Source organism: Nanorana parkeri, unplaced genomic scaffold, assembly GCF_000935625.1.
Source record: "Nanorana parkeri isolate BGI_ZX_2015 unplaced genomic scaffold, ASM93562v1 scaffold121, whole genome shotgun sequence".
Classification (NCBI taxonomy): domain Eukaryota; kingdom Metazoa; phylum Chordata; class Amphibia; order Anura; family Dicroglossidae; genus Nanorana; species Nanorana parkeri.
The window spans coordinates 618,821-633,308 of NW_017306389.1; the positions used below are offsets into that span (position 1 = coordinate 618,821).

Consider the following 14,488-nt stretch of genomic DNA (forward strand, 5'->3'; position numbering starts at 1 on the left):
AACAGCATCATGCTGCCTTATTATAGGGATGGGCCTGGTTAAATAGGATTAAACATGTAAATTCCAGTGGCTGTGATGCCAAACATTTGTAATCTGTTGGTGCTGCAGATTGATTTTCCTTTTTATTTACTGTTCAGAGGACTGGCAATTCTTTTACATATATGTATGTTGCTACAAAGCGCTACACCTTAATACTTGTGGTCCTCTAATCTATGCTGTGCAGGATGGTGTATGATTATACAGTCTACTGTTCAGATATATATTTGCTTTTTTATTTTCGCTAATATTTAACAGGTTTTTGTTCAGTTGATCTTGGCAGCACACCCCTGGTTTAAATTAATAGGATCTACACATATGAATAATGGGGTTTTATAGGGTGCAACTAAAACAAATATAATTTTTTATGTGTAGATTGTGTTATTTTCGCTAATATGCTGTAATAAGGTTCATGTTTCTCTAAAGGGAATTCAAATGCAGAAAACATATTTCATTTTTACATTGTTATTTGAGTTTCACAAGAAAGCAGAAACTGATTTACAAAATAAAAACATATTTAAAAAAAATTAAATCATGTAAAATACATTTAAATAGATGAAAATTGACTTATATTAATTAAAAATAGCCTGTTACTTTCTTCATATTAAAGTCCAGTTTTCTCCTCATGGAAATGTATGTGTTCTTTCCCCAACTCTGTGTGCATAGGTATGCAATTGTAATAATACAATAAGGTCTGATAGCTCTATAAGGCTGCAACTTTTGGAAAAGTGTGATAAAGTTCATCTAATGGCAACACTTTTTTTTTTTCATTTTGGGCAGAGTGGGGATATGTAAGAGCCCCTGTGAGGTTTTTCTTGCTGCTAAAGAGATATAACCTCTCTATAGAGTTGATATACTAAAGGGCAATAGGCTGTTTACTTTGCAAGGACATTTCCCTTAGCTTAGTGAATGTGGGGAATACATTCACTTTGCAAAGAATATCTAATCATCTGCAAGGAAAATAACAAAAACAATATTTTTGTTTCCACATGTTTGGATGATGGAAGTCAGTGAGCTTCACCTCATTCACTAAACTAAGGGAAAATCTCCTCAGAAAATGAACAGCCATGTTGCCTACCGCTATCTACCTACAATTATCACCAACAGGGATGAGCTCAGGCTCAAACTGAACCCAGTCCTAACCTGAGCTCCTCCAAACCTTCCACCTAATTAGCTGTGATATGGGAATCCCCCCGCATGTAAACAAAGGGGCAGGATGATTGTGCTGGCGTCATTTACCCAATATGGCCACATTTCCTTTACCAAGATGTTGCATGTAGCCATATAAAATCATTTATGTAGCTGCATCCTGCCTCCACCTGCAGCTGATTGGGTGGAATAGAAGGAGCTTCCTTCTGTGTTTGGGAGGGATGCCTTACGGATTTGGAGGAGCTCAGATTCAAACCGGGTTCGGTCCAACCTGAGCTCATCTTTAGTCACCAGGTCTGATTTTTGAGCACCAGAAAAGGAATAGAGGGAATAAAGGGAAAATCTCCCAATTGTCTGGCGTCTACGGGTCAGTTCGTCAGACACAGACAGAAAACTCTGTCGTAAAAAACCCCCCCCAAAGTTTTCACTTTATAAATGTTTTAATACAAAAAAGAAAATGAATAAATAAAAACAATCCCTTGCCTATCAAGTTCTAAAATCCATTAAAAAAAACAAAACAAAATATAAAAAACAGAAGAAATGTTCTAAAATTTCAATACACAAGAAAAGTACCTAAAGTAGATATAAAACTGAAACATTATGTTAAAAAGAATGATAATTTTATTCAAGTATATTCAAGGTCAATACAAGAAGTTCTCATGGGAACTTTTTATTACATGTGCTGTATAGGTGACAGGTGGACATCAATTGTGAGAGTAAAAGTAACATTTCTTGTGCAACACATGATTCTTTACAGTAAGGGCAATGGAAGTGTTGTGCACACTGTCATTAAAATCAGTATTAGCTGACATAGTTGATTGCCTATTACAGTTTTTTGGGAGCAAAAGAATACACACAGGTCAACCATACACAAGTATAATTGGCAATTTTTGAAACAGGAAATTCATTCTATTGCCTCAAAAAAAATCATTTTGTTGAATTTTCTGGCATAGCAGGGATAGGTGTAATTCAAAAAACGGTGCACGGGACACATGGCACACCAGTATAAGCAAGACATGAATCATTCACACATGCATATCATAGGCCTCATGTATGAAAACTGGAGAACATAGGCCTCATGTATGAAAACTGGAAAACATAGGCCTCTTGTATGAAAACTGGAGAAAAGAAAATGTGGAGGATTTACCAACAGCAATCAATCAGATGCTCTTACTTGTCACTATTTCAGAGCCAAGAATGATCTATTCCTGCCTCCAGTTCTATTTCACCCATAAAACTGGACCACGTGTAGTCTGATGCTGCTCTGTCAAATCAACAAATGGGTGCAAACAATGTACAGCGCCTACATAAACAATGGATTCACATTATATCCAATATCCCATTAAATACAAAGTTGTGGGTGATTAATTCACTTGATGAAACTCTGACTGTTTATGGGTCTGCACCAACTAATGTATAAAAATACTTAAAAACCCCCCCCCCCCCCCAGTACTCCCTTCCCCCAAGTATTTTTTATAATTTCCATTTTTCAGAAGTTTTAACGTTGATCAAGTTGCTTTTCCTTTTCTCCAGTGCTAGGTAATCCTCGATAATGCAGAGAGTGTCGCTGATGTAATTATATCAGCACTATTCTCTGTATCATTGTATTGTGAGCGCAGGATGACATGGTAAGGCTCCTGCACTCAGAGGAAATTAACAAAATGATGCTGGGCATCATTCAAACCAGAAGAGGACTGGATCACAGAGCGAGTAAGTCTGTGGGGGAGAGAGTATGCTGCATTTTTTTATTTTTACAATCGGTGTCATTCTTAACTTTCTGGAAACTGAAAAAAACTGCTTTGAATCTAATTGTTTGCCATGGAAAACACTCCAACTTTCCCTTCCTTCCTAATTCTGCCATGAGTTTACAAAACTATTAGCCAATAATCTGAGAAAACATGCATCTCTGCAAGCCATTATGAGTTACTCTGTGATGTTACATCAAATATATCAAACCTCTTTGTAAAATAAATGGTGTAGAAACTGATATGACACCTGTAATACCTGATACAGGATTATAAGTGGTTCAGAACATGAACAAGTATTGTGGCTTGGTGCTCAATTACCATTACTCAGCAGTAGAAATTTGAAGAATCACACTCAAGGATTGCTGTAACAGGTAAAGTAAAAATCCCATGCAGTTTTAACAAAGCCAACATCAATATGGGCTGAGTATGAGCCTCGAGTCTTAAAATACCAACATTGGAGAAAAAAAGGTAGAAATGTACATCTTCTTGTCTAAGGCATTATTTCAATTTGCTGTTCGAGAAGACAGAATGACGCATAACTGAACCAATATAGAGGCACAATTAGATGTTCATAAACTAATATCTTTTTAACATGATGGGTGGTGGTATTAAAAGGTCAAACTCCATTAAAAAAAAGCTTATTGTATTGAGGGTGGCCCTGATCCACAGACAAGAGGATTTTTCTTTAATTAACTGCTCTTTCCCTATAACACAACTGACCGTCAATGCTAAGCTTTATAGCAGCCCTTTAGGAAGTAGTGAAACTCTACTTTGGCGGGGATTGGAGCTCTACAATAACATACAGCTCTCTGGGATTGATTATTTGATGGTGAGTTTTCAGTTATGTCAATAGTTACAATGAAACTATGTTCACTTTAAATACCCAAACATGTGCAAGGGAAAAAACGATTTTTGCTTGCACATGAATGGACGATTGAAGTGGGCACACCTTATTGACTAAACTAATTGAGCATTATTTTTTCAAAGTGGACAATCTTTACTCCTTTACTAGCTCAACCCTGCTGACTTTTAGAGGATAACAGATCTATTTGCAGCTTAATCTCATATCTGAAAACAGTTATACTGAAATGCATTTGTAGCTTTGGGGAATGCTACCATACTTATAGGATTGAGCACTTTCTCTAGCAACAAGCAAATCTTAATAGAGCTAATCAATGTTAGAAGCTGGCATTTTAGATAGTCATCTGCTTTCCATTAGAAACACTGAGGACTGTGTGTGCAAAAAGGTTTATCATCCTACCACAATTCTTTCTAGCAAGTTAGTAGTGCCACTTGGCCCTGTTTGATTCTCCATATAATGCCATGATGGCAGAAGTTGTTCTATTTGGCCTTTGTTGCTGCTTTCATAAAACCTTTGATAAAACCTGAGCGTGCCCATGTCTGTACAAGGGATTTCCCCATTCTCGTTAATACTAATGTTTATTTAAAGCTGCCAAACACGTCACAAAGGCATGAAAAAAGATAAACCTTGAAGAATTATTTACGCAATTAGTTGTATGATAGTTAAACAATTTATAATAACTCAACTATAAAGATAGTGTGGTGTTGTGTAGAGGGAAAAAACTCTATAATGCAACAATATTTATGATTATAAGTAATATATAAATTGCCACCCCTTCACTCACTGTCAGTAAACTCTTATACTCTATAATGCATGAAAATAATTTTTACATCAAGCCTTGAGTGCATTTAACCAGAATAATGCTGCCTAGAAGTCATTCATGTATTACACATTGTGATAAACAGAAGGAAGACATGTGACTACATGGTGAAAATAAAGAATGAAAGACTTGTAGAAGATGAAGATCACCAGCACTACAGTAGTAGCATTAAGCCTTGTGCTTATTTATTGAAGTGAAATATCACAAACATAATATAGCCAACGTTTTGGTTCCACACAGGGTACCTTCATCAGGATGTAGGGACCCTACGTGGTCCTGAAAACGTTGGCTATATTATGTTTGTGATATTTCAGTTCAATAAATAAGCACAAGGATTAATGCTACTACTGTAGTGCTGGTGATCTTCATTTTCTACAAGTTTGATACACACGGCACCATCCATAACTATCATTGCGAGGACCACGGTTGTTCAGGTCCAATCGCTGTAAGGAGTGCAGGGGACACATCCATATACTAATGGGCATGAAAGACTGACAAGTACACATAGAGAGGAAAGAGGAAACAATGTACTGGACTAGTACTGGTTCATTACTGTGTATGGATCACATAAGTCATGAATAAGGATGACAACAAAGGATAAGTCAGCTTTAGACATTATAGATGGGTGGCCGTGGACTGGCTTCACTCTATTATCAGATGTGTCCGGGAACACCAACAAAGATATCTCCACTGTAACTGTCTCTAACCTCTGCCTCAGCCATTACAAAGTCAAGTAAGGAAATCTCCTGACCCTGCAGCATCTTGCACAATGTAAATTAAATTGATATACTCAGTATTTAGAGGCAAGAGTAGGGAACCCTTGTAATAGCCTTGACAGTTTGGTAGAGCTTAAAACTGAGGTGCAAAGATGTCACCACAGGACTCCCTGAGAGACAGAAAAAGATAAAAATCAGGTGATTTAAACCCCCTTAATATTGAGGTTTTTAGGCAGGCTTTTCATTCAATCTGTGGATTAGGTATATGGATACAAAACAGGGTAGTGATCAAGACCATTCAACTGAATGTGCAGTCTGTGGTTTGCCATCACAAAAATATTATAATGGTCAAAAAAGATTTCCTTTGTTTCTTTAATAATCAGTCTAGAACAAAATTTGAATATAAAATTTCTTCTAAGATATTCTCCTTAGACATAAATGGATAAATATTTAGTACACATTAATGAACCCATTTAAAAAGATTTATTTGCATTACCCATGCCAAGCAATTACATGTCAGCTTGTAATAACAGTTAAATTATTTTGTACAGTTATCAGCAGCAAGATCCAATAATCCTTTTTTTGATTTTTGTTTTAATATTATTCAGGAGTTTCAAATGCAGATAAAATAACTATCTGCTCTCCCTTTGGAAAGAAAGAAAACTTTTTTTTATATGTAAAAAAAATATCAAATATAAATTTATGAAAGACCATTCATGACATATACAGTAAGTGTATATAGTTTTGCTACAGCAGCTTGTGATATTTTGATTTAATTTAGATGCAAGGTTGTATATAACCTTTACTAAACACACTAGTATAAGACCATAAATGAATGTATACAGTCAGGATTTTGTCTGTGTATAGAGATACATTGCATTACTCTTGTACATATTAGCATACTCATAACCACACCACTGGTAGTACTTCGTAGGCTGCATAAGTTTTTGATGTACAAATGTAAAGCAAACGTTGACTGAAACGGAGCCAACAAATTGTAAAGCATTCATCCCCAGAAGTTCAATTGAAAAGTTATTTCATTATAGTCCCAAATAAATCGAATATGAAGGCTGCCAGAACTATTGTGCACTTGTACGTTGTAACATTCTGTAAACAATATCTGATAGCGTTTCAGAAAAAAACTCCAAAGATTATACAAAGGATTCTTTGTCTCTGTCTGCACATATTTTACAATCTGTGGACTGATCATTTTTTGTAGAGTCTTCTCTTTCCAACCCAACATTTTCACCTGTGTCCCTGGTCACACTGTCATAAGAAGGTGGAAAAGATGCAGAAGAAAGAGACTCTACTTTATCCAAATGACGGCCAAAATTTTCATTCATCATGATAGCAATAAGGCCTTCCTTCTCAGGGGCCTCTTCTTCAATGATGTTTCCATCACAAGATCTGTGACGGTAAAGGAATGAGGCTTGTTTCATGGAACGATAAAGCAAATGCCTTCTATAGGCTCTTTGGATGATATAGGCAGACACTTCTTCTTGTTTGCGTCTTAAGGTGGTGGTGATGGGTTCATAAGAAATTTTAGATGGGTTGGCTGCCATAAATTTTTCTTCCATTTGTATCTTTAGAGTATCCATCTCCCCAGATTCTCCAAGAACTCTTTTGGTGAAGGCAAATAAAATATCCAAGCAATGAATCCTGTCTCCGCTAACCATAGGAAGGTCCATGGCTATCAGTTTGAGTCTATTTGGTATGGGTATACGTAAGGGTTCAGCAAGTGAATCTGCAAATTTAGACAGGACTGAGTAATCAATGAACTGTGTTGCTTCCTGGTCAAACTTCTCCCAGACTTCGTAAAACATCTCAAAATCATCTTCACTTAGAGGTTCCGTACTTTCTTCAGTGGCCACACTGAAGTTTTCCAGAATGATGGCTATGTACATATTAACCACAATAAGAAATGATATGATAATGTAGCTAACGAAAAAGACAATCCCAACAGGAGGATTTCCACAGTTCCCATTGGATGAGCTTCCTGGGTTGGGGAACTCTGGATCACATTCAGGTTTATTACTGTTTAATATGGGATTGAGAAGGCCATCCCACCCTGCTGAGGTTGTGATTTGAAACAGGCAAATCATGCTGTTTCCAAATGTTTGAAAGTTAAACATGTCATCGATTCCACCTTCCATCTTTACATAGGCAAAGTTTGACATACCAAAAATGGCATAAATGAACATAACAAGGAAAAGCAAGAGACCAATATTAAACAAGGCTGGGAGGGACATCATTAAGGCAAACAGAAGAGTCCTTATTCCTTTGGCTCCTCTTATAAGTCGCAGAACACGTCCAATTCGTGCTAAACGGATTATTCTGAACAATGTCGGCGATACAAAATAATTTTTTATAATATCGGAAAGTACAATACCTGCAAAAAACAGAACAAGAAATATTTTAGAACTATTTTAAACGCATTGTAATTAAAATAAAACTCTACAAATGTAAAATGTAAACACTTCTAAGTGTGGCCATCAATGTTTATGAGGGCTCATCACAGGATTATATAGTAAAGGGGGGTATTATTGGGTGTGCAATATAGACCACTGGCCACTATTTTTAGGTTTTACAGAGAAAGGTCAGAGTGAAGTGAAGCAGATGACTCTATCTTCACGTTGACTAAATAATCATGCCAGTTAAAAAAGCAATACATATCACAGTTTTACTTTATTCACAAATCAACACTTTCCACTTATTTAATTAGTCAAACACTTAGAATACAACATTTTACAGACTTTGCTTTCAGGAGGAGAGCAGTCAGGCCTTTAGGGACAGTTGAACAGCATATTGGTGTGCCCATATTTACAAATGTAAGTTTGTATTGGATGTATGGATTTTATCGGATGTATGATATTCCTCCATTTTAAGCCACTAGGGCTCCTTTCCAAGCCCTCTGACATGTTTTAAACAGATGGTCTGGTATTAATGAAACATTAAAAAACACTGGGCCATCACTAAGTACTCCTTATGGCACTGCAATAAAGTTGCATTATTACAATATTTTAAGCATAAATGACACTTAGGGGTCTATTCACAAAGCTGCCGAAGGATCTGGCCGTAGCTTCGGCCGATCCTTCAGCTAGCTTCGGCCCCAGGACCCCTTCGGTTCTACATACATTCACAATAGCCCGTACAGCTCCCGATCATGGCCGAGCGGCTCAGCCGAGCCGAACGCATATGCATCGACACTTCAGATCGATCATTCACACAGCTGCCCTCGGCAGCTTCGTGAAAAGACCCCTTATTATTAGCTCTTTAATAAAAAGGATCTTGCTGCACAGTTTTACAATGGTCAATTTTCCATGGTTGTCAAGGCCAGTTTTCAATAGTCTTCAAATTGCTGGCATATAGATGTAGAAGCAAGCAAAACTCTGTTTTTATATAAGCAATTGTTTCTTACATAATTGATCAAAACCATGCATAACAGTGGCAAGTTCTCAACTGTACAGTACTAAGATAAGTCTGCAAAACAAACAAATAGGATCACTACCTGAAAGGAGGTTAATTTATACTTATTTTGCCTGACTATCTCCACTGTGTCCTTGTCCTGTAAATAAGTTACTTTTCTTTAACATTAAAAACAACCAAAATTCTGGTTTATTTGTTGTTTTATTTTTTTGTTTTGGACAGCGAGCAGACAGGTTAGAAACTCTGTCAGATTATTATTGCTCTACCTACTAAGGAGATTTCCACTCATTTACTGCCTTGGTGATCACACAGATAGTGGGAGAATTTTCCAACACGTGGACAGCGCAATGAGAAGTTGAAAGATGTTCTAATCATTTACTCTAATAGGAACTTTTAGTGCTGTCACTACTGAATGACATGCATACTGCAAAGACACACTGCAGCACTGAGCACAACTTACACTGCAGCCCAATAAATCCAGCATACTTCACACTGCAGCTGCATTACACACATCGCATTGCACCCAGCACACATCATGATGCAGCAAATTTCACCCGACACATCTCATGCTGCACTACTTTAATGAAATGATTGTCATAGAAAACAGTTATATTGATACATCTATTGTAAGTATTATGCTTAAAGTGGCATTTAACTCGGGAGTTAAATTCTAAAAATGCATTCAAGTACCTTAACTATTAACAAAAATGTATCTTATTTGTGTATCACTCGGCTGTAGATCCTCAAATCATCTCTGAATTGGTGCTGACACTGTGCTTTCTTCTGGAGGGTGGATGCTTCTGTTCCCCATGGTCCTTGTGTGTGTTGTAAAGCTCCCTCCTGTGATGCACTACAATCTCAGGTTTAGTTTACTAATTTGTGTTGAAATTGTAGTACCATCACAGGAGTGAGCTTGGAGAGGTGGCTACTTTACAACACACACAGGGACCATGGCATACAAAAGTAGTCACCCACCAGAAGGAAGGACAGCGTCAGCACCATCTCAGAGATGATTTGAGGATCTACAGCCGAGTGATACACAAATAAGATACATTTTTAGGGTAGTTGAATACATAGTTAGGGTAGTTAAATACATTTTTAAAATGTAACGCCTGAGTTTAGTGTCACTTTTAAGGGTTAGGTCCCTATACAGTCCTGGAGGTTGTGCACCACCATAATGCTTGCAATGCTGAACGGTCATTGGTCAGCACACCCATGTAACTGCACTGAGCAATAGCACTCTTTTATGATGGGGTCTAAATGCTGTATGGAGTGTGCAGGACTTCTTGGATTTGCAGACTGTAACACTGTATGGCATGGGTGGTGGGAGTATGTCATCTGAATTGTTAAGTGCTGCGGGGGATGAGGTGGTGGGGTGAGTAATATGGATTAATTCACCTTTTCACTTTTTGTAAAAAGGTAAACTAACCCTTTAACCACTTCCCGGCCGGCCGGGAGCTCTCTAGATCTGAGCGGGTGTCTTTAGACGTCACACCCCAGCGGCCCAATGGATATGATGTATGATGACAACTTAAAAGCATCATATCTTTATTGCTTTGCTGTTCGTATGTTTGAAATAGGGGTATAGTGTCTATGTCCTTAGTGGTTTGACTTTGATTTATGAGGCAGGTGGGTGGCCACAGCATCCAAGGTTGCTAAGAGCTCTTAGCAACTTGTGACATTCTGTGCACCTCCCCACACAGCTCACTGAGGCCAAGAGCTTTGGGCACTGCTGTTATCCAACAACTCCAGGTGTGTCAAGTAGTATGTCCCCAGCCAGGTACTGTGGTTGATCCCTATGGCACAGCAGAACACTGAACATCTGCCCTGAGATCTTTGGAAGCAAGTTAAGAGTTTAAGAGACAGAAGAGTATTCAGTCGATTCTATTACAGGGTGCCTACCAAGAGTTGTTTTAAATGCCAAAGCAATGTTATGTGGTCAGGTTCTTGGCCAGCTGATACATGTTATAAAGTATGACTATAAATTATTTTTGCATCAACCCACTTGGAAACAGAACAATTTGGCTACTTACCCACAACTGAAAGGATAACAACCACAAAATCGAAGATATTCCAGCCAATGGTGAAATAGTAGTACCTGAGAGCCAGGATTTTGAATGTACATTCACCACTAAAAATGACCACAAACGCCAGGTTAATATTGTACAGTAAATCCTCGACATCTTCAGACTGCTCATCAGTTTCCACCATCATAGTGACCATGTTAAGGCATATGAGTACCATGATAATAATATCAAAGGCTTGCTTCGTCACCACGTCAAAGAAAAATCCTTGAAATTTGTTCTGCAAAATAAAGACATTTAAGTTTCAGCTCTCAAAAGTGCTCTCAAAGTATCTCAAAGTATGAAAAATCTACAGTGACAAGCTGACTTGAAAATTCGGTCCTTAGACGAAACATCTATTATTTATATGATATCATGAATAGTAAAGGAGAAGTGCAGTTAGGGTACTCTTGTGTAGTGGTGTTACACTATTTAAGAGGGGATGTTTAAAAGTTTAAACAAAGAGAACCGCAATAGACCCCTTGAAAGAAGTTGTGGGGCCCCTGTTCTTTACAGTGTTGTGCAGCCTAAGGTTTGGCCATTTGAGTATAAGGGAGCTTGTAAAACACCAATAGAGATAATCATTAAAATGTAAATTCTATTAAGTAAAAAAGGAAATGAATAGTGATGGGAAAGGGGGATAGCTTATGATAATTTTAGGGGGCCGACTAAAAATACACAACTTTATTTTCAGAATTTAGGAGCATTTCTAGTTTACTTTTTTGGTGTTTTCCCCATTTGGGTAGCAGGCATGAAAGAGAAACCATTTTCTCGTTTATTTAATAAAAATAATAATAGGCTAATGGCCAATGACCTTTGTCTGTTAATGTGATAAAAATGTTATAGTTTATACTATGGTTTGTAATTAATGTAATGTGTGTGCCCTTTACATTGTTTGTGCACATTGTACATTAAAGGAGATATATGAGGTGAGTAAAAATCACTCATCCTCATAGTTCGAGCCGACGTGTGACAATGAAATTGTCACACGTCGGCTCAATAGATCGGGAAGTGAGCGAACACATACCGTAGCTCGTTCACTTCTTGATCATCTCCCTGCAGAGGGCCGTGACTGTCACTCACGGCTCCATGCAGAGAGCCGTGACTGTCACTCACGGCTCCCTGCAGGGATTCTCCCCTCCCCGCTCCGATCCTCCAGCACTGACTGGAGGAACGGACGGGGGAGGAACAGAGGGGTACAGCTGGCTCTGCCTCTAGATAGGCAGAGCATGCTGTCACTCACGTTGCTGGGTGGATCTCGACAGTAATGTCGTGATCTGTCATGGCTGCAGCGGTCACAGTATACCGCGAGCTGTAGCTCGCGATATACTGAACTTTGGGTCACGGGAGGTCGCTAGTATATGTCCACCCGTGACATTTAAGAGAACTATGGGGGAAAACACTTATTCCATAGTTCTCTTTTAATGTAAAGGAATCCACAGTGATGCCTTACTGTTACTCTCAGCCTGTTTAGTCTGATTGAAAACAACATGTTCATTATGTAGCTTATCATGTCATCTCACCAGCTCTTCTGAGGAGATGGTGAGTGACAGATTTCCAGACATTCATGTGAACAAGAACCGACATATCTCTATGTGAAATATAAATCATTGCAACGGAGCAGCCAGGAAGGAAATTTTCAAAGCCAAAAATAGCTTTAGAATTCCTAACTCTGCTGGAAAAAAAGCAATCATGAAGTAGATATTAACATGCAGAGTTAGGGGAGGTTGCAAGACTGTAGAAAGCAATACAAATGCATACCTGTATACCTATATAATAATAAGTTGCAGCTTCATTTAATGACATACGCAATACTATGGAAATTCTGTCACATCCATATTGTTTGAAAACAACATAAATAGTTGTGTCCATTAATTTTTACCTGGGGCCTTGGGATTGGCTTCTGGGGCTTTTTCGAACCCAATTTCTTCATAGCATTGTAGTATTTTTTTTGCTCTTCCGTCATAAAAATATCTTGGCCTCCTAAGTAAAATGATGAAACAACAACAATTATTCTTTTTGCTATAAAAAGTAGCACATTAATATCATGCACAGTACAGAAGATCAAACAATTGTCAGAAGTTCTCACCCTTCCCCACTCTACTAAAAACATGTTTTTATTTTTGCCTGTGGCCTTATTGGATTGGAAATATCCTAATACTTACTGCCCTGACAGGATGTGAGGATAAAGCTGCCCAACAGGGACACAAACAGTAATACAAAATTAAATAAAATGCTGGGTTGTAAGGTCTTGGCTAAGGTCTACTGTGGTCTATATATCCTATTTCAAGTATAGCATTACTGTTCTTAAAATACTATAGCTATGACCTCAAAACTTTCCAACAAAAAGCAATATCATCACTAACCTGCAACCGTAAGCATTTAAGTATATGCTTTAAAGCAGTGGTTCTCAACCTTTGTAGGGCCGGGACCCCTTGGTAACATTTGCCAAGTTGTGGTGACCCCCAACAGTAAAATTTAGGGATGCACCAATACTAGTATCTGTGTGGGCTCTCAGGAGGCTAGTGGGACTCTCTGGCGGCGTCCAGTACGGGCTCTGTAGTGCCTAGTTGTGGGCTCTATGGTGATTAAGCACTCACCTTCCCTCACTCCTGCCTGCTCCCCTCTCTCTGATCCTCTCCGGCCGCTGCTGCTGCTGCAGCGCCACCTAGGAGAACTGACGCTGCCACGCTAGGAGGAGGCTGAGGAGCCTCTTACCTAGAGCAGCACAAGGCACGTGGGGACCCCCTCAACTGTGGGTTGCGACCCACTTTTGGGTCCCGACCCACAGGTTGAGAACCACTGCTTTAAAGGATAATTATTAGCACTTACATATTATAATAAAAGTAGGAATCAGGCACCTTGTTCAATATCTCGGCTTTTGGCTACATCAGTGACACCTGTCAAGGTCAGTTAACGTAAACTGTGCCTAGACAGAACAAGTACTTAAAACAAGTCCTTATGCATCTCTGTAGCTATAGGCATTGTGGAGAGATTCATCTTCAACGTTCACCCGTACAGCTCCCGAACTTGGCGAGCAGCTCAGTCGAGCCGAACGCATATGATTTGGCTTGGCTGAGCCGCGCTGAAAGCCGAAGCTGGCTGAGCGGCCGGCCGACAGCCTGCTTCTGACAGCTGTGCGGAGCCAGCTGTGATCTTACGGCTGGCTCTGGCCACTTGCAGAGAGATCAGCGTCCCTGCTTACTAGCTAACCAGGGACACTGATCTCCAGACAGCAAACTCTCCCTGGCGCTTCGGGAGTCTCCCGCTCCCAGCCGCCAAGCAGAGAAACACTGCTTTTTCTTTGTTTTTCTTATTCTGACACGGAGCCGTGTCAGAATAGAAAAAAAAAATGTGGCCATAGGAATGCATTGCTAGATTCCTATTGGCTATTTCAATTTGCAACAGCCAATAGCAAACTAGCATTGCATTCCTATGGCCAAATGATTAATCTTTTTCTATTCTGACACGGCGCCGTGTCAGAATAAGAAAAAAAAAGCAGTGTTTCTCTCCTTGGCGGACGGGAGCGGGAGACTCCCGGAGCGCCCGAGAGAGTTAGGCTTTTTTTTTGCTTTTTTTGACGGCAGCAGAACCGCCGGCCAATAGAAAACTGTTGGGCGGAGCTAGCTGTCATTGCTAGCTCCACACAATCGTTTTCTATTTTTATT

At 39.0% G+C, this 14,488-nt stretch overlaps 1 protein-coding gene across 1 annotated transcript in view; it reads right to left on the reverse strand.

Annotated features, from left to right (window-relative positions):
• Window positions 1–5,986: 5,986 nt before the first annotated feature.
• The window catches only part of LOC108784628 (sodium channel protein type 4 subunit alpha-like), a 338,732-nt gene continuing 330,230 nt past the window's right edge, over window positions 5,987–14,488 (reverse strand). The window contains exons 26-28 of the mRNA XM_018553495.1: window positions 12,703–12,803; window positions 10,791–11,061; window positions 5,987–7,720 (exon numbers count right to left, since the gene is read on the reverse strand). Of these exons, the coding sequence (XP_018408997.1) occupies window positions 6,483–7,720; window positions 10,791–11,061; window positions 12,703–12,803 (1,610 nt within the window). The 3' untranslated portion in view covers window positions 5,987–6,482. The remainder of the gene's footprint in view (window positions 7,721–10,790; window positions 11,062–12,702; window positions 12,804–14,488) is intronic.